Source organism: Ruditapes philippinarum, unplaced genomic scaffold, assembly GCF_026571515.1.
Source record: "Ruditapes philippinarum isolate M1 unplaced genomic scaffold, ASM2657151v2 ctg2466_1_1_1_1, whole genome shotgun sequence".
NCBI lineage: Eukaryota > Metazoa > Mollusca > Bivalvia > Venerida > Veneridae > Ruditapes > Ruditapes philippinarum.
In genome coordinates, this window is record NW_026852979.1 from 43,597 (window position 1) to 65,699 (window position 22,103).

The 22,103-nt window shown below is 32.6% G+C and overlaps 2 protein-coding genes across 2 annotated transcripts; both read right to left on the reverse strand.

The window, feature by feature from the left end:
- Positions 1–641: 641 nt before the first annotated feature.
- LOC132729928 (adrenocorticotropic hormone receptor-like) lies at positions 642–2,739 on the reverse strand. The gene has a single exon (XM_060715766.1). The coding sequence runs from the start codon at positions 2,588–2,590 to the stop codon at positions 1,655–1,657; it is 936 nt and encodes a 311-aa protein (XP_060571749.1). The 5' UTR covers positions 2,591–2,739; the 3' UTR covers positions 642–1,654.
- An 8,125-nt stretch (positions 2,740–10,864) lies between these two features.
- On the reverse strand, positions 10,865–19,163 carry LOC132729984 (uncharacterized). Its single transcript, XM_060715823.1, has 6 exons — positions 18,208–19,163; positions 17,367–17,510; positions 16,727–16,870; positions 13,635–14,788; positions 13,261–13,324; positions 10,865–12,921 (listed from the first exon to the last, which is right to left on the reverse strand). The coding sequence occupies exons 1-6, from the start codon at positions 18,659–18,661 to the stop codon at positions 12,767–12,769; spliced, it is 2,115 nt and encodes a 704-aa protein (XP_060571806.1). The 5' UTR covers positions 18,662–19,163; the 3' UTR covers positions 10,865–12,766.
- Positions 19,164–22,103: the final 2,940 nt, after the last annotated feature.

A 22,103-nucleotide genomic window follows, 5' to 3' on the forward strand; every position in this document is an offset into this window, starting at 1 on the left:
ATGTATTTGATTTATTTTTGTCATGAATAAAAAAGGATACAAAGTTATGAGAAATGATAAAACACAATAAAATATTTTTTTTCTTTTATTAATATACAATCATCCGGACCAATATAAAATCATAATAAATTCATTACATCATAAACATGAATCAATCATGATAACATGGTGTCTTAAGTGCAGAAAGGAAGCTTTTTTTTTCATTTATTTTGGTACCAAATTATATCGCTTCGTGCGAATTACTATTGCTGCAACACAATTCAAACAATGTTCTCAAAAAACCACAAAACGTAGGATAATGCACTTTGTATTGTCATTTGAAGAAAATTACCGCGCATATGATACGCTAGGTTTTGTTTTGATTTAAGAAACGTTTGGCACCTTAATTTAACATAATAGGGTACTTACCGGGGCTCAGCAGTCGCCATTTTCTCGTGAGTATTACTATACAAAGACACGTGATTCCCCCCGTGTATAAGTATATTTGTATCTTTAAACCGTCTAATAAAATATTTTTGTAAGAAAAAAGAAGGTGCTAACGAGGGTAATAAAATGAAGAATTTGTGAAAGAAAACATGAGCATAGAAGATGAAAAGTAGAAATGAAGATAAAGAAAAGTTATGTCCTATTAAAAATGTTTTTCTAAACATTTAATTTTTGATATTTTTTCCACAAATTAAATACATCATGAAAATAAGAAGAAGAAAAAGAAAGAAAGGATAAAGATCGTTTCCTTTTCTATGTGTATGTTTACTTACTGTATGGTCTTAAGGTCTATCTTTCACTAAAATTTGACCATTTATATTTTAAAAATAAGTAATCTATATTTTTATTAATGGTACTTCTTTTTCAATTCTAATTCAATAATCAAGCCAAGGCAAGAATTTCTTTTTTAAAAGTAGGAACATTTTTGTTAAATATGAAAATATTAACATATTATGATAATAAAGTTGAGTGTTTGCTTAACTATTATATCAAAAGGTTTAGAAATTTTCATACTTTTAAAGAAGCACGCCTCACGATTCATGCACATTTTTATGATTCATGATTTCAACTTCACGAATTCACAATTTCAACTTCATGAATTCACGATTTCAATTTCATGAATTCACGATTTCAATCTCACGAATTCACGATTTCAACATAACAATTACAACTTCGTGAATTCACAATTTCAACTTCACAATATCAAATTCGAATGTTATAAAACATTATATATAATACATGAATTATTATTACAAAATTATGTAATTATTTTGCCTGAAATTATCGGTAGCACAAGAATTGATAATCTTATAGCGAAGGCTGTCATTTTCTTCCCAACCATATAATAGCATGTTTTTATTCGACTGCCCTATCCTCCCGTATATCCGTGAGTCAGTTATATAAAATATTTATATCCTATCTATATTGTTTTCATTATAAAGAATTTCAAATTTGATGGCTGCAGATTTTTTCAATAGTTATTGAAATATTGTGTTGGTGGAGAATTAAAGAGGAGACTTGCATATATTTTTGTCAAAATCATACAAAACAAACAAACAAAGACAATCTAGAGTTAAAACATAATTCATATTTCCGATGTGGATTCCGTTGCAACAAAGATACAAAACAAGCTATATGTCTATGGATGTAGGCCGATAAGTCAGTAAAGTCAAGACTGGCTGGTCGTACTTGTGTTGACAGTGGTTGCTGATGTAAATCTTCTCCTTACACAATTAAATACACCCTGGACTTCCGGTATCCTCAAAGCATATATAATTGGATCAAAAATTGTATTCAATACATACAATATCTGGAGCAATATTTTCACTAACACCATGCGGTATGGGTCGTAAAATGCGTCAGCCCAAAGTACTGGTAATAAGCATACAAAATATGTGGAGAGAAGGGCAAGGAAAGTAACGGCAGCTTTCCTGCTGGTGTCATCTTGAGACGAAGGCTGTCGACGCACAAAACTCCTTATTGTACAATAAGAGACGATACTAAATGTCAAAATAACAACAAAGAATAATATAGAAAGCAACTGAAACACATTACCAATGTTTAGTACATTGAGGACGAAACTATTTTTATTTTGTTCTATTTGTACGATAACAATCAAATATCCGACCGGAATGAATGCCATAAGCCATAAGCACACAGTTAATGCGTTGCCCTTCCCTTTTGACAGCAACCGGCAGTATGTCAATGGATATCTGACCTTTATAAGTAAATCTGCCGACAATAACAGCATTGTCCCCAGTGTTGCAAATTGTACAATCAGGTAAAAACTAGATAGAACCAACACTAGAGTGTCAGGTTTGAAGTTAAGCCTTACACTTTCCTTTATGTTCCAAAAGCACACGTACGGTTTAAAGTACAGAGCTATGTGTAGCACGCCTGTAAGTAAATCACATATTGACAGACTCAGCAGGAATTTCAAATGCGTTTTAAGAGAGCCCTTTATTGACAGCAAAATAAAAATTATAGTTGTGTTGAAAATTACGCCACATCCAGACAAAATACAGGCGATTATTTTCAAATACATCAGAAGCATGATGTCACTTTTATCTTCTCCATCGTCAAAATATATAGTTGTATCCTCCATCTTTTCGGCTATTTCCGTCAATTTCCGTAATATAATAGTTTATATGTACCAGCAACTGGTAACTTAGTGCACATTGTATGTTAAGTTCTGATTTTATATTTGTTAATTCGGATCACTTTATTTTCCACTTTCGATTCAGTGCACTTATTGTAGAAAGTTAAATTTACGAAAATAGAACCGTGGAGAGTTATCTTAACGCCGCCGGATTTTCTATGTCGACATGAATTGTACAATTATGAATAAATATTACAGTATCGTTAGTATAATAACATGTTTATAGAGAACAATTATCCGATTTTTCATACAAATGGTAAAAGAACAGGTCTTGTAGATGTCAACGCACGAAATAATGTTATTGTTTAATTTAGTCTGTTTGTTACCGCTGATTTTTTTTCGACTTGGTGATTTACTGTTGAGAGCTGCGTTATTTTGACATTTTATTTTCGTTTAATGATCAACATTATTTTTTGTCCAATCACATTGTAGTATTTTTCAAATTTCTGCTAAGTCTAACTTTGGTTAATGTGTACTAACTAAATAGAATTTACTTAATCTGTCGTCTAACCAGTCTAACAAATTTCAATAATGCATTATATTAGGGAGGAGTTAGAGGTGTGATTTGCACTCTGAACTGTAAAATATCTAGGTTAGCAAAACAATGCCAACGTAAAAAAACAATTAAAGGTCAGGTGTTTCTAAATGTGAGGATACAATCAATTAATTTATTACATAGATAATACATGTTGGGCATGCAGAGACAAATGATTACATAGTAACTTTTTTTTATATCCTTTTAACTCTAAGAAAAATGTCTGTTATAAATAGCTGACTGTTTAAAAAAAAAATTCTAGAAAAAGTAACCAAAACATAATTTTCTTTCAGTTGATAGGAATGAACTGCATTAACAATCCTTGATATTAAGAATACAATGATTACATTTTTTGGCTGGAAAACTCATTGTAAATGGACCCCCCTCACCTGTAAACCTAGATCGACACACAGCAAAACTGTTTTTTAAATGAGCAAATTAAAAGGGATTTTAAATGTTAGTGAATAACTTAAAGCTAATAACGAATTTGTATAAATTATTAATCTATTAATGTATTTTCTCACATTTTCCATTTATTTATAAAGGATGTACACATTTCATTAACTCCATTGTTTTTACCTCATTGCATCATTTTCCTCCCAGATATGATAGTCTTACTGTAGATAAAAGTATAAATTCTGTGACATTTCAGTAAAAAATGTGCCGATAGGGCCATTTATTTAGCTTATCTAAATGTGATATGTTAGAAACTTGACAAGGTGTAGACGTCTTGTAGAGCGAAAGGGTGGAGCTATCGGTGATTTAGTGAAATGGTTGAAAAAATAATGTTGATCATTAAATAGGTTAATGTTTAATAATATGCATTACAATAATTGGTCGCCTGCCTGTGGCAGGCTTGACCAATTATTTTTGTTAATACATATTATTAAACACTAACCTATACATAATGCATTATATTAGGGAGGAGTTAGGGGTGTGGTTTGCACTCTGAATTGTAAAATATCTAAGGTTATCAAAACAATGCCAACGTAAAATATTTTAGGGAGGTCAAGTGTTCTAATTGTGAGGATACAATCAATATATTTATTACATAGATAATACATGTGGGGCACGCAGAGACAAATGATTACACAGTAACTTTTTTATATCCTTTTAACTCTAAGAAAAATGTCTGTTATAAATTGCTGACTGATTTAAACTTTATATTTTCTAGAAAAGTAACCAAAACATTATTTTCTTTCAGTTGATAGTACATTTGTAACTGCATTAACAATCCTTGATATTAAGAATACAATGTTTACATTTTTGGCTGGAAAATTCATTGTAAATGGACCCCCTCCACCTGTAAACCTAAATTGACATACAGAAAAAAGGTCAACTGTTTTTCAAATGAGCAAATCAATAGGGATTTTAAATGTTAGTGAATAACTTGAAGCTAACAACGAATTTGTCTCACATTTTCCGTTTATTTTAAAAGAATTTACGCATTTCATTAACTCCATTGTTTTTACCTATTTGAATTTTTTTCCTCGCTGTTTTTTTTTTCCAGATATTTAATAGAAACATGATAGTCTTACTGTAGATAAAGGTATAAGTTCTGTGACATTTCATTGACGTTGCGATTTGGTGTACGATGTCCTTCTCCGAAAATTGACGTTGCGATTCGGTTTTCGATGTCCTTCTCCGAAGATTGACGTTGCGATTCGGTGTTCGAGGTCGTTCTCCGTAGATTGACGTTGCAATTTGGTGTTCGAGGTCCTTCTCCGAAGATTGACGTTGCGAGTTCGAGGTCCTTCACCGAAGATTTGCGTTGCGATTTGGTGTTCCAGGTCCTTCTTTGAAGATTGGTGTTGCGATTTGGTGTTCGAGGTCCTTCTCCGAAGATTGGCCTTGCGATTTGGTGTGCGAGGTCCTTCTTCGAAAATTGATGTTGCGATTTGGTGTTTGAGGTCTTTCCCTGGAGATTGACGTTGCGATTTGGTGTTCGAGGTCCTTCTCCGAAAATTGGCGCTGCGATTTGGTGTTCGAGGTCCTTCTCCGGAAGTTGGCGCTGCGATTTTCGAAAATTGGCGTTGCGATTTTCGAAAATTGGCATTGCGATTTGGTGTTCGAGGTACTTTTTCGAAGATTGACGGAAAGGACCGAAAAGCGCCGATTGCAAGCCCAGTTAAAACATTTACTGTTAAAACACGTTCGTTTAAAAAGGAAGAAGCGTAACATATAAAAATTGTTTTAATTAAATTAGACATAAGATACCAGGAAGAAAAATTAAGTGGCAGAAATCTAGATACAGAATATGTCGATCAAACAATAGCACATTAATATAAATGATATAATTCCAAACTATTAGTAACGATACTATCAATTATAATCGAGTGATAAATAATTAAAGGACGACCAATAAAATAAATATCATAAGGGAATATATACGCGCCATATTGTCACTACACAGGCTAAATATTACTTCCGTTTGATTTTAGAAATAATACGATGGTGTCCATAGTGTTATAAATTCTTCTCTCTCGTAATTTATAATTTCTACTACTTCCATAATTCCACATAAAAATACACAATAACTGTTCTTAATTTCATTTCACTGTTTATTTGTTTGAAAGTGTCCTAAATTTCTACTCTACAATTAATATTTAAAGTTACAGAGTTTTTCTTCCTCACACATGGTTGATAAGTCACTGAGAATTAACTCTCAAAATCCCTATCCCAACTCTATCTCTTACAATCTCACTCTTGCATTTTGAATCTCGTTCTTCAATCTTCAATCTAGACTGCCCCTAGAAAATCTTGTCCCAGTATTTATATGAAATACCTTGACTCTCCATATTTGGAGGTTACCTTAGTGTTAATTGACAAATCTAAGACTTCTATATTTATGACGACAAGTGTTGATTAAGTAACTGTACCAGAAACAAACAGACTGATCCCTGGAATATTTATGATGGTAACCAATGATTGAGTTCCCTAAACACAACAATTGCAGACCTCTTGTCCATTATTTATGCAGGTACCCGTTGACAGAGATACCAAACTAAAATCTCCCAGACTGATACACAGTCTAGCCCCAACAGATTTATAGTAATAAATAATGACAACAAATGAGGTCTCAATTCTCATACAAACTCAATCATTAAATCAAACCTTAACCAGGTGCCTTGCTAAAACTACAACACTCCCCCAACCTTAAAAAGCTTAATTGTCCCAATTAAGTTAACAACACCAAACAAAAATATAGAAATGAAACAAAAATCAGTGACTATTCAACCAAACTTACTCCCAAAATGAATAGAAGTTTAACAATAAAACATTCTCAATTAACATATAAACACTGCATTAACTAAAATAAGCATTATTCAAATACGAAATTCTAAGAAAATACTAAATCTACAGAAATGTTACTTCTGTTAACGACAATTTTTTTTTCTGACTACAATTATACATTGAATACTCAAAACAAACTAATTAAAGTTCTCAAACAGTTGTTCAACTTTTAACACCGTGTTTTAATATCAAAATGAAACTTATTTTGTCACTCAATTATATAATATAATTGTTCTATTGTCCCTTTTTTTTCTATTTCACAATATCCTAATTCAACCTTTCACACATTGTCTATTTCTTGCACACAAAGTCCTGGTGCCTATTTATTTCTTAATAAATTTTAACAAATGTGTAAGAATTCTTAAAAGGCACAAACTGAATATAAAATTTGTTTGGTAGTCGTCTCTACCATAGAGTCATAAGTGCCAAAATATTAAACTTAATATTTATATATAACATAGTTGAAATTAGAAAATGGCACTGATTGTTAAACTGAAAATAAAACACTTTAAAATCCAATTTAAACCAGAATCACACAATTATATTCCAATTGAAAAGAATCACAAGTTAATATTCCAATTCAGAATGAATCACAAATTAATATTCCAATTTTGAAATGAATAACAAATTAATATTCCAATTTGAACTAATCACAAATTAATTCCGATTGCGTTTTATATCCAATATATATTTTTGTAAGAACAACGTTTAAAATTCCTCTTTTTTCACTATTTTCTTTACACTGTCATATTATTCCAATATTAATTCCCTACACAATTCTGAATAGTCGAAAACTCCGAAATGACTGCAAAATCTCAGAGTACCCTTATATACCCAACATGTACTCCTTTGAAATCAAAACTTATTGAAAGATATTTTACATGATGATTCTTTATGATCTTTATGTTCTGTGCTGGTAAGGTATGTGTTGAGTCCTATTCCTTTTACCTCTTCTAACTTGTTGAAAATCTTATTCCAGATGCCATCTTCTGCATTGTCTTAGTTTCTTTGATTTGTGATTTATTGTTACTCTTGTTGATCCTAGCCATGTTTAATTGCCAATTTGTCATTTAATTTCCATGATAATGTTTCAAACTATCATGATGCATGATTTCCACATGGCCATTATCTGTCCTTGTTATCATTTTGTGACCAACAGTGCATTTTGGAGATTGTTTTAGAAATGAACACTTCTGGCATTGCTTTATATGAATTTCAACACTGTGTCTTAGCGTAAACCAATAAAACTTGCATTTTATTTTTGACAAAGTTTTTGTAATTCCCAAATGAGCGCCTGTAACTGAGTCATGTGTAGATACCAAAATTTCTTTTTGTAAAACCTTTGGAACAATAAGAAGCAAAGCGTCCTCTCTTGTGTTGAGAAAACTGTTACATTTTATAAACAGCACTCCATCTTTCATCACTAGCATGTCATAGTTAAACCAGTAGTTCCTTATATTTTGAGAATATCTAGCTACCTTGTCCCTGGAGAGTCTTTTGTTTTCAATAACCCATGTTATAACAACTTCTAAATCTGGGTCTGCTCTCTGTAGTTTTGCAATTCTGACAGGTGAATTACAAGTAATGTTGAACTGCATAAGACAACCCAAGTTAGATGCCTGAGCTTCATTTACTGATGAAACAACTTCGCCCCCTAGTATGGAATTTACGTCCTTGTCAACTACTTGTTTGCTTCCAGTAACCCATGATGTCCCAACACCTAAATCAAGGTCTGCTCTCTGTAATTTTGCCATTCTAATAGGTGAATAATTAATAGTGTTGAACTGCTTAAGACGACCCAAGTTAGATGCCTGAGCTTCATTTTCTGATGAAACAACTTCGCCACCTAGTATGGAATTTACGTCCTTGTCAACTACTTGTTTGCTTCCAGTAACCCATGATGTCCCAACACCTAAATCAAGGTCTGCTCTCTGTAATTTTGCCATTCTAATAGGTGAATAATTAATAGTGTTGAACTGCTTAAGACGACCCAAGTTAGATGTCTGAGCTTCATTTTCTGATGAAACAACTTCGCCACCTAGTATGGAATTTACGTCCTTGTCAACCACTTCTTTATTAATTTCACTGATGTTGAGATTGCTTCCACTTCTTCGACCATGCGAATGTAGACTTTCACGGAAATGAAGTCGACCAATGTGATATCGAAAATACTTCCTTGTCCTATTCATTCCATGGAAAAGTGATCTTAAACAACTCAATAATCTCATAACTTGCAGCTGCATTAACAAGAAAACATCACTCCAAAATGCCCAGTCATTTTGAGGTTTCACTCCTAACACAACAGGTTTGATACTTTTCCCTTTACCTATGTTCTCATTGAACAAGGGAACAACATTATCAAATTCGGCAAAATCTGACCAAGACTCATGTTTCTTCATACAGGTTACACACCCTTTGCAAGGTAATTCTTCCAAAATTGTTTTTCCATCATAACAACTACACTCTTCTTGTTCATATGACATTCTAGAGAGACCGTCAAAATTTGCTTATTTTCTCCCACTTCTATGTTCAATCCTAAAATTTAAATGTGACAAATCTTCTAAACAGCGAGCCATTTGACCTGTCGGCGACTTGAACAACATTTGACATCGCAGACTTGAACAATATGTACTTAAAAGAAATTCTCTTTCTAAAAGATAGGGTCTATACTGAGTGATAAAAGTAACAACATCCAAAAGTTCTCTCCCAGTTGCACAGTACAGTCTTTGAGTTTGATAAAAGACTTAATTGCAAACGTAAAAGGCTTCACAACATTAACTTAAATTCCGCTTCCTGATGATCTATGATATAACCCTTATAACTTACTGCTCCATTTAGTGAAATCATATTTAATATTATCGTATGTTTTACTAATTAATTTACAGTCATCAATTTTCACTTTCTCTTTCAATAAATCTAATTGATTTAATTCATACAAATATCCAAATAATGACCCCTTGGTCAATGTTACATTTCTATCAAAAGTTAACTAATCTAATGGGAATTGAATTCCCTCGAACTTCCCTATGGGATACTAGCACACTTCCCATAAACACTTTATCTGCTGGCTATTTATTTTCCGAAAAGCAGGAGATGCCTAATGATGAGTTAATTGTTCCAAGATTTATTGCCGTACCAGGTTTAACAATGTCTGAATTTACTTGAATTGATGCCATTGACTGTGTTATAATTTTCACAAATCTTAATGGCACATTCTCCACAATTTCTTTTTTTCATTAATCCTAATTTAATTCCAATCGAGCAATAAATAAAAACATATTTTTCATTTAAAGTCTTATCCTATTAATCTATCTTCATGAATATGTGCAATGAAAACAGTGCACTTAAAAGTCTGACAAAAATTCACACTAACCAACTATAATTAATAATCCATCTATGTCATTAATCCTCTGGAGATAATGATTCACAATTTTATCTCTTTGTAACATGGCTTCTTGCTCTGTTTTTCTAATTTCCTGTTTTCTTCTTCTGCAATTCTCAGTTTTTCATGTAATAATTGAGTTTCTGATAAAACATTGTCACCAAATTGTTCTTCCACAATAATTGAAGCTGCACCGGTTTGTTTCTTTGGTCCCATTTTAGTAATTTTATAATGTACAGTTCAAATAAATGTCTCTTCAGATAATCACTTTAAAATCTTTTCTAAACGTGTTAAAGTCCAAAAATCCCGTTCGCTGCCACCAGTGTTATAAATTGTTCTCTCTTGTAATTTATAATTTCTACTACTTCCATAATTCCACATAAAAATACACAATAACTGTTCTTAATTTCATTTCACTGTTTATTTGTTTGAAAGTGTCCTAAATTTCTACTCTACAATTAATATTTAAAGTTACATAGTTTTTCTTCCTCACACATGGTTGATAAGTCACTGAGAATTAACTCTCAAAATCCCTATCCCAACTCTATCTCTTACAATCTCACTCTTGCATTTTGAATCTCGTTCTTCAATCTTCAATCTAGACTACCCCCTAGAATATCTTGTCCCAGTATTTATATGAAATACCTTGACTCTCCATATTTGGAGCTTACCTTAGTGTTAATTGACAAATCTAAGACTTCTATATTTATGACGACACAAGTGTTGATTAAGTAACTGTACCAGAAACAAACAGACTGATCCTGGAATATTTATGATGGTAACCAATGATTGAGTTCCCTAAACACAACAATTGCAGACCTCTTGTCCATTATTTATGCAGGTACCCGTTGACAGAGATACCAAACTAAAATCTCCCCAAGACTGATACACAGTCTAGCCCCAACAGATTTATAGTAATAATAATGACAACAAATGAGTCTCAATTCTCATACAAATCAATCATTAAATCAAACCTTAACCAGGTGCCTTGCTAAAACTACAACAATAGAATGGTCCCTTAGGTACATACATTGTTTATCAATCCTCAATATTTGAATAATTGCTTACGACTGCTGGAGGTCGAATTATTCATTAACTGATATAAATCAAGAACTTGTAAGGAAAAGCACCAATCAATATCACCGTTGCGAATTGAAATATCAAAATAATAACAATAATGAAAAAAATAATAAAAAGGTCAGTACAATCTCAAACTCAACTTAGTTTGGTAATAAAATATATGAGCGTATGGTTGAACAGGGCTCAGTTCGTCCCGCCTATCGCCGCACTAATTTGAAATCAGTTTAAGGAGTAAAGTTTAAAGAATTAATAATGCCAACGAATCAAAACATAATTGCAGTGACAAAGAAGAGAAATCTCGTTTCGGCAACACAAAAAGTTCATTTATACGAAAAGGACATCGCAACTGATGAAGTATCACTGAAGTATTAATGCATTTAAAAGCAAATCAGCGTTTGAAAACAGTAACAAATTGTGGCATGTATAGATTGTGATTTCTTTTTTTGTATATATAAAAGATAACGAAAGGGTAGTTTGGCAGTCACCTATTCAGTAGGACAAATATTTCATTTTATATTGAAAAAAATGAACTATTTAACATTGGGGATAAAGAAGTTGACATGAATAACCATTTAAGTCTTTGATTCTTGGCCCAGAACTCATAAAAATTGTAAAATCTAATTAGCACCCATTTTTTAAATATCTAAATAGTTCTCAGTCATAAAACTGCAAAACAAGTGAATACTTCAGTGTGCATACATTGAGGGGAGCGATGACCTAGTGGTTATGGTAGCTGCCTCTAAACCAAGCGGTCGTAGGTTTGACCGAATACTTGGGTCACGACCATGTTTACCCCACAATATTGTTAGTTCTAGGAAGCGGACTCAGAAGTGTTAAGTAGCAGTTGAAATAACATGCCTCACAAAACAGCTTAAAATATTCCTCAAATAAAGTAAAACAGTATCCCTATAGAAAACTCAACACGACAAAAAATCTAAAAAAAAATGTTGCAAACTCGGTTTGATTGAGCTTGCTCCTACACTTTTTTACATTATTCAAGCATGGCATTATTATTTCTGTGAATCACTTCCGTGTAGAAATGACGCTGTTTTCAAGTTATGTAAACCATGTTATTAGAGAAGACCAGAAGCCCATGTAAATGAGAGATTGCGCAAACACATATATCGACAATGTGATTTTTTATTTAAAGTGACATAATTTTGGGGTTGAAGCATGTTTAAATAACGTATCAAAACATCGTAGTTTGTTTTATCTTTAGGCAATGTGAACATGATCACACATTTTTTCATGCAAGTGAACACAAAAATGTTGAATTCCCCGTATCAATAATAATCATACTAGGACATAATTATACTTAATAATATTACTTTTATGAAGTAACAACTCACTATTTTAAAATTTTAGTATGTTACAATGTATTAAATATACCGAAAATGAACACATGTACAAATATGAAATGTAATTACAATGTATTAGTCAGACTTAACTGTATAATATTTGAAATGTCCCTTATTGCCTTTGTCAAAAAGTTGTTAAAAGTTAAAGCTATAGTAAATTTAAAGTCTCATTGCAGTATTCCCTGCTTCTGTAAAATAATATTCAAACAGTCGTTTAGGCAAGTAGGCAGTGTTCAAAATGTCTCCCATGACGCAAACGGCAATGTAGATGTAATAGGTAGTTAACACGTGTCTCATTTCGTCTTATACGACCATTTCTCATAATTACACCATCATTTCTTGTCATTTCGTTTTTTATGACCATTCCTTATAATTACACTCTAACGTCTTTGTCATTTCGTTTTGTACGACCATTCCTATTAATTACATTCTTATTTCTTTGCCATTTCGTTTTGTACGACCATTCCTATTAATTATACTCTTGTGTCTTTGCTTTTATTCTTTTCCCGTTTCAGACTCCATTCATGAATATTAGGAATGAAATATGTTAATACAGCACCAATAATAAGACATGTCCCAATTAGGTTGTATGGGTAGGTATATGTTCCTGTCGTGTCCTTGAGGTAACCTACAAAAAACAAGAAAATGGTCATTGTTTAATTGGTAAAGTTTCCGGCAGCGTTAAATTTAACCATTAGAAAATTTTCATTAGTTTGAATAAGAAGCTTTACAAGGTTTAAATTTTTAGCAGAAATGCATTTTACTAAGCATAAGTTCACACCATTTTAATTCAAATGGCCTTTTGTATTTACTTTTATGTATCTCAACTTCACCCGTCACTTTAACCGTAAGCCTGTTTATTTTCTTATTTGTTTTGACTAATATTTTAATATTGAGGTAAAGTATCTGTAGCCCTATTATAGTAGATGTAAATATACACAATACGTAAGTACAAAAGCCAACTTACCAACAATTGGCATGCAGATACCAGATGACACCCCTTGTACCAGACTAGTGAAACCCAATGCTCCCTTCACAACAAAAATAATATATCATTCTTATAATTACTACACAATATTTGCTCAATTTTACTACGATAAAAATGAACACCATAGCTGGATTTTAAAATGTTATGAATATTGTGATACATTCACAAATTATTATTAGCCCAATAACTAATTAAGCATACTCGGGGAAATGAAGGACACGCCCATCATATCAACATATAGTATGAAAAAATATTTATAATCTATGTATTTAATAATTTAATTGTCTCACAACTGAAATATGAGGCAGATGTAAGACAAACACTTTCTATTATTTCTTGAAATGGCATATTACCTTGAACTCTTCGAAAGAAAGTATGTCCAGAATAACGACGACAAAGAGTGAGAAGTATACACCCTGTAGAAGCCCAGATATTACTGCATATATCATAAGAGTTGAAAATGTTGTCATGAAATGCAAGAACTCAGCAGCCAGACCAAGTACCAAACAAGCAACAGCAATGATTGTTGATCGATGACACCACTTTTTATCAGATATATAGCCTATAACAAATCTAGATAAAAGTTCAACAATACTCATTACGCTGATCATCAATGCTACCATGTCATTGTCTATACCATTGTCATATGCAAGAGGGGCAAGGAACGCGGTTGCTAAGCTACATCCCGCGCAGAGAAAAGCATTACATATAAGAAAATACTGAAATTCCGGTTTTGACAAAAGTTTTGTATCAAACAACCTTTTCATTGAATTTAAAAATGTTTTTCGAAATCTGTTTGTACATGTTGATTGTCCCTTCAGTTTGTTGTCTTCTAAATTGAAATTTGTCTCTTCTTTTGTCTGATCTTTAACGAGTGTTAAGTCCATCAAAGACGTATTCATTATATCCGTACTTGTAAATCTTGCAACATCTGAATTAAACAATGAATGAACAGATGCGTGTTCAAATTCATCAGTTTTCACCGCAAGTCTTTTCCCTTCTGTTTCACTTTCGCTTATAGCTCTTCTTCGTCGTGTTTTAGCAGGAATTAAACCTTTAACATTCTCGTTAATGTGTCTAAGACTACTAAAGTATGGACTTTCAACACTGTTTTGCTTACTAATGGTCCTATTTTGTAAAACTGCAACAGGAATTGTTTTTCCTTTAATGGCACTGTTACCTAAAGTCTTAACAATATCTCCTGACTCATTTGTGTCCACGTCTTTATTGGTAGTAGTTATGTTAATGCGTTTACACTTACTTTTGTAAAAACTCATCGGCCTAAGTAAACAAGCTATTGCGAACAATTGCAAATTAAGACCGGTTAAAATTATGTACGTTCCAGTATATGAATAATACTCAAAAAGTTTGGTAACTATTGGAGCTAAAGCAATGGTGCCCAGGCTGACCCCGCAATTTCCTATGTTGTTTGCTAAACCTCTCTTTTCAACAAAATAAGTATTAATGATTGTAGCTGTAAACGTCATCAGGAATGCATTTGCCAAGCCTGAAATAATTGAAAACAACACAACTAATATTAATTCGTGGCAATTGATATGAAATAGACCGAAACGGAATCAAAAACCAATCTGACTAAAGTTCAGACCCGCTTTTTTCTGATCTGAGCGTGGCTAATACCGGCTCGCATTCCATCCGCTTTCCGATTCGGCTATTTGTAATCCAACCAATCAAATCAACTGTTACAGAAAAATGTTTAAGAAAACCATCGTTACCCGAAAAGTCGGATAAGTCACTCATTTTGCATTAGAAAAACATGTACTTTAATATGCTGATTCGGTCACAAAGAAAACCGCGAAATGTGGCCACTGATACGCGAAATGTGGCCACTGATACGCTAAGGGAGGCCACTGATTAACTGGTTGAAAGGCCACGAGGTGACCACCTTTTGTAACTGTCAGATCCTAATTAGTTAAGAACTGATTTTAAATAATTAAATAATTTTGAGGACCAAACATTGGCTGTTGAGGACCATTATTAAAGCATTAAATGAAACATTGTCCAGTCACATAGGCAGAGTTATTTCAAGCATGCGTCGAGGGGGTGGGAGATAAGTAGTGACATTTCCTAGCACAGATGCAAAGTCTTGAATCTAGTCTTATATCAAATCATATCTTTATAGTGCGTCAGTAACTGTGATCTTTAAAATAAAGCCGATTTAATTCATTTTGATCATTTATTACTTTCTCAGTCATGTTTAGATATTTGTTAACTTTGACACAGAAATGAGACCATATTATTGAATTTATTCCTATGATAACATAGATCAATTTTTACAAAAAGGAATTTAATTTCGTGAAGACGTTATGTCCCATTTTTCAAAGTATTGTCAGGCCTTAAACCTATATATCGCTACAATTACTATGAAACTTTGAAGCACGTTTTGTAGATAAGCTACATCTAAACAATTAAATGTTCCCTATGAAACCGACATATCTGTTAAAGCTACGCTCTAAATTTCTATTGTGTTTTAGAATTACCACTATCACATATCACAGGCGTTCGGCTCATTTGTCTTACCGCTATAAATGGTCAAATAATCACAAAACAATCTCCCGTTTATCCGTTTATCATCAAGAACAAAATTACTATCCAGCACCAGTTTACTATATACAATATACTCGTATACTTTAAATAATGAACGAATGCTGGATCACGGAAAAGGAACTGAAGGATAAAGTTCTTATGATAACTTGTCAGGAGTTCTTATGATAACTGTTACGGAGTTCGTGGAAACCGTTACGCATTCCGTTATATACCGTAGAGACACTCGTCAAAAATGATAATGTTCGTCATTAAAAGGGGAGGGTTTAATGCTAAACTAAGCTTGCCTTACATTTTGTATTATGTGTCAGAAAAAAAAATTTAGTTCATTTTTAATTTTCATTACCACTTGCTTAAAATCTGGTAGTTTTGAGTAAAAATTCCAAATTACTTGCTTATTCGTACACATTGACCAGTCCTTTTAAAGTTATAAGTTATCATTTTTACGCGTGTTTCTCCAGTATACAATAAAGTTTTCCGGCCAAATCAATAACGTTTTCCAGGAACGCCGTGATAGTTTCCCTAAGAACATAAGAACTCCATCCTAACGTTGACCTTGTCCAGAAAAAAACATTTTTATTGTTTTTGTTTTTTTGTACGCTTTGGTTGTTTTCGTATGAAATTACCACTGTCACATACCACAGGTGTTCGGCTCATTTGTAATGGTCAAATTATCATAAAATAATCTTTCGTTGATCACCAAGAACAAAATTATGGTCCAGCACCCGTTTGCTATATATACAATATATAGACTACTGTATATAATGGACGAATGCTGGATAATGCTGTATATTGGTTAACTTGTGCAGAAAAAAACAATAATTTTATTGTAAGTTTTGCCTTGATTTTGTTTCGATATACAATTTTAGCAATCATATCTTACCAGATGCTACACCAAGTGTAACCATTGCAATTCTGACGTCATCAATGAACGCGGTAATCATAGAAGCTACTGACGTAATAGTTCCGCCGATGAAGAAAGAAGTTCGTGCAGACATTGAACCGCCAACTGTCATGATAATAAGTGCTGAAAATATAACAACCGAACAAAGTTTGTGAATTACTGAATTCTCATGATTTTGTTTTGCTTTGATATAAGAAACTGCTACTGTTCGTAATTATCCATATTTAAAACATGCCGTATTTCATTTGTGGGTATGTACGTTACACACTGACCATAATAATGTCATCTATGAACTTTAGACCATTATAAAGATATTTCTTTTCTTAATGGCGAAATTGTATACATCCGGTGTACCACTCGGGACTGAATCGGATGATAATTTTATCATTTAACTTCCGCTTCAACATGAGTTAAAAACATAAAATGAGTAGGGGCCTACCTCAAAGATCGCCCGAACATTTCAAAACTGAAATTGATTAATTGATTAAACAGGTGAATCCATCCCTGCAAGTTTATCCTGTACTTTTTTTGTAATAAAACACTGTTTCAAACAGAATTAATGAGAAGTTGTTATCTTGTGCTTTAAACTATGATTAGACGAAATGAAAGACAATCTTACCAGATACGCTGTATGTCGCATTCATCAACGTATAAATGACGGACGTTGCCGAAGAGGATGATCCATAACGCTTCTGAAGCTGAACAAAAATTATACCAAAGCACTTAAGCTGTCCAATCACAATAAAGTGAACGCACACTGACGCTGCGGTAGTAAATAATACAGAATTATCAGATTATACAGAAAATAATATTCAGAAAACAAACAAAAATAAATATGTAGAATTTTTTTTATAAAAAGTATATTTTCATTTTACAGACGCTTGTTTATGTGTATGCATTTCAAAAATTGTTTGAAGTTCCTAAAGAATAAAAAAACATGCACAAAAAAAAAACCCACAGCAATTAATGAGCTTCAAATGATTCTAGATTTACAAATCAGCTTCATTTGTTTTATTTAACGAACCGTGATGATTTTAGACCATTAAGTGAATAAAAGGAACAGTCGTAAAAGTTTAAAGATACGAAATGTCTATAGACTGTTTTACAATACGAAATTTCCATAGAATCGGAAGTAGCGTTCCACGCATGCGCATTCTGCGTAGGGCAAAAAGAATGAAGCATTACCGAAACAATGGCTATTTATAAAAGTATATTAAACCCTTCCTTTATATGATCTACATTTGTATTTTCTTAATAACTTTCATATATGAGGTCATTCAAGTCCGAATTCCAACCAGTGGTAAGTACAAAATAGACTGTAGACAGTTACATTTACATTTAGCAAGCAATCCTTTTTAACATAAGCCGGGAAATACTTATTTATTGTGATACTATCGATGTATGCGACCGACATCAAAATAAATAAATAAATAAATAAATAAATAAAAAAGTAAGCTAACCAAGAAGTATAATCCAAGCCCATCCTCTGTCTATTGGTAATTTGTCTTCAGTTTTCTCAAATATTTCTTTAACATTTTCCGTTCCGTGATTATCATCCAACCTTTGACGTTCCTTATTTATTCCAGTTTGAAAATGGTCGTCTGCTAACAACTTTGCAGATTCATCCCCATTTGTCAAATGCAAGACATCAATTTCTTGGTCCGTTGGTCTAGTGTGTTCGACTTTCTCATCAAAGCCTTCAGCATGCTTCGTGCTTACATCATCAACATCGTAACATTCCAGTGTCTGATTTGGAAGACTACCATGGTCCTTGTCAAACAAACCGTGTCCGTTTCTATCTTTGCATCTTTCCGGTAAGATCAAATCCCTTATCCTGTTCCCTGAAACTTCCACGATCTCTTTAGAGACATAGGATCCTTGTATTTGATCGTGAGAATCGTTTGACACAACCATAATTCTTCTTTCACCAACAGGCAGAAATAAAAAAAAATCACGTTTACATGAGGATTTAATATGAAAAATTCTTTACTTCAGTTAAAACTCCCTAAAATTAGTCTTATAAAAATTGAGCTCCCTTTTAAATCCTTTAGTTCAGTTTCTTGATGTTGTGCAATTTTGAACATACGTTATCTTGCAGAAGTACATTTGTTGTGAAAGAGTCCTCAATGAAAAACATTGTACTATCTTTGTGTCCTCTTATTAAATTGTGATAACACTCATGAAACTACTAATTTTATCTCTTATTTATTTGCATTCAGATACAAATGGTCACATCAAGTATTAGCCTCCAATCTCAAAATGTTTTTATCGCATGTAAGACGTTTTACCAGTGACCCTAACTAGATAACTTAAACAAGAGGGTCCTGATGGTCCTGGATCGCTCACCCAAGATTCTTGCTACAAAAGGGTAAAGCCATTCACGAAGTCATGTAAGATTTGTCATCTTTTCTCTAGACTGCATAGATTTTAAAATATACATGTATATATGTTTGTTCATGTCTGCTACAAAATGCTTCATGACAAATATCTACGCTCTTGGCAAAGTAATTTCACACAAGAAGACGTAATTTAGTAATTGTTTTACTATGTCAGTCTATGACACCCAGGATAGGCCCGTTTTAATCCCAGGGGCATGATGAAAATATTTTTATAGAGGACCACAAGGTGATGCCTCATGCAGAATATCTAAACTCTTGGAATTGTACATTTACTTTCAGAAGAAGATTTGAAAGACATTTTACTTGACAAGTCTTAAGAAAATAAGTGAGTCACAGGGGCACACCAGAGGCATTAATTTCCTAACATTTTGACCCAAAGAACATGGTAAATACAACTTTTGAAAATGACCACAATAAGCTGCTTCATGCAAGTAAGATATATGAGATATGCTTACTTTACAACTATGTAAAATAAGCGACCCTCATGGCTGGGCCATTTTGACCCAAAACTAAAACAACTTGTAGAGGACCACTAGGCAATGCTAGATGCTAATCTAAGCTCTTTGTATTGTAGTTTAACAAAAGAGTACTTACATGTATTTTCCTTTATACAAATACTTTTAACTAAGGGACCCTGGGGCTGAGCCAATTTTGACTTCGAGGGATTGATTTATGTAATATTTGTAGAAGACCATAAGGTGGTGCAAAATATCTATGCTCTGGGAATTGTAATTGCAGAAAAGAAGATTTTTGAGATATTGCACTTAACAAGTCCATGTAAAATAAGTGCCCCCCAGGCCTGGGCAATTTTTGACCTCAGGAACATGACTTATATAACTTTTGTGAAGTTCCACGAGGCAATGCTACATGGTAATATCCAAGCGTTTGCCATCGAAGTTTAACAAAAGAAGGCTTAAATGTTTTTTTTATACAAGTCTATATAAAGTAAGTAACCAGAGGTGGGGCAAATTTAACCCCAGTGGCAAGATTTATAAAACTTTTGTAGAAGACCACAAGGTGATAATATATGCCAAACATCTAAGCTCTTTGCTTTGTAGTTTTTGAGGAGAAGTCACTATGCAAGTCTTTATAAATTAAGTGACACTCGGATGCAGCCAATTTTGACCCTAGGAACATGATTTAAGTAATTTTGTAAGGTCTATTTGGCAAAGCTACAAGCCCCTAGGGTGGTGTCTTTTTTTTGAACACAGGGTCATGAATTTTATAACTTTTGTAGAAGACCGCAAGGTTATGCTATATGCCAAATATCTAAGCCCTGGACATTGTAGATTCTGAGAAGTAGATTTTTAACAAACTCATTTTTTAAACCTGTGACATACTTATGCAAAAAAAATTTTTATATAACTTTTGTAGAAGACAATTTAATAATCATTCCTGTAAAGTTTGGCCGAAATCCATCAAGTGTTTAGGCGGAAATATTGTTTAAAGAAATTGCGAACAACGACGGACGGTGGACCCACTACAAACACAAAAGCTAACCTCTGAGCAATGTGTGCTCAGGGGAATTAAAAACGGAATGCCATCTTTTTGTGACTGCTAGAGTTCCCAAAACACCTTTGGTGCAAATGAAATATTTTAGTAACAAATTAAAAGTTTTCGATGAGCTTAAAACATATAACTTTTTTGACATACCTTGCTTTAATCGGGTCACATAGCTTTGTAGTAAAGGTAAACATTGAGCGATAAACAGAGCAACCGCCAGCATAAACCGACCAGAAACGAAAAAAGATGTAAACATTTACGTTCCAACATTTATTTTGACATTTAGCGATTCATATTAAGATCAAATGCAAGAGGTAACAAACGTTTTGTTCAAATGTGATAAAACTACAATACTTGTTTGATTAATTCACTGTAAATTTACTGTTTATACACGTAAATGTTAGCTAAGAAAACGACTTACAAAGAAATATGCAAAATAACAACCGACGTATTTAATTATCCAATTTAGAATTCCATAAAGAATCGCTTAGTATTCTGTAAACCGTAATACCTTTCTCTTTTTCAGTATATCATATTTATATGTATAAAAATCATATGATCAATCTTATGTGTAACCATGCGTTGTCAGCGGTTACAAAATTGTAAACCATTGAGTATTTTACTATAATAATAATAATAATAATAATAATAATAATAATAATAATAATAATAATAATTATTATTATTATTATTATTATTATTACTATTATTATTATTATATAATCAGAATGATGATTATGATGACAATGATGATGATGATGGCGGCTGTGGGTGATGGTGGTAATTCTTGAACTATTATGAGACTCTCTATTACTACGATTTTAATATTTTCATCGGTATATAGAGGATATTGAATGAGTATAGATTCACAACTGAATTTATTGAGCAAGTTGAATTATATTACAGCATAATATTACTTTATTCAATGAGTTTAATAAAATTGAAAGTGAGCCTATACGAATATAATTTTCTATTTATAATACATGTATAACCAAAATAAGAACCTTTTTCAGTAAAAGAAGAATCCCCTTATAGTGTTAAGCTAACATTTAGTATGTCTTAAAATGCAAACATTAAATGACGTCACGTTAAAATATATACATGCACAGTCGTGCTATACCATTTTTACGGAGTCGCAAAAGCGGGAGGTGATAAACAGAGAATATTGAATGAGTGTAAGTTCAATACTGACAGGCAAGCATAATTTTTTTAACAAGTTTAATAGTGTAATGAACCTAGGCGAATATGGTATCAATATATTTACAAGGTCAGAATTGATTTTTAAAATATCTGTTATTCTTTACGGATTTCTCATATAAAATCGATCATTTGATCGTCAAATTTTTATTCGTTCAAAATTTCTTCATTTTTGTATACCACGATACGGAAAAAATCCATAATTAATAAGTTGAAATAAATCTTTATTTTTCACAATTTTATTATAGCATTCGCAA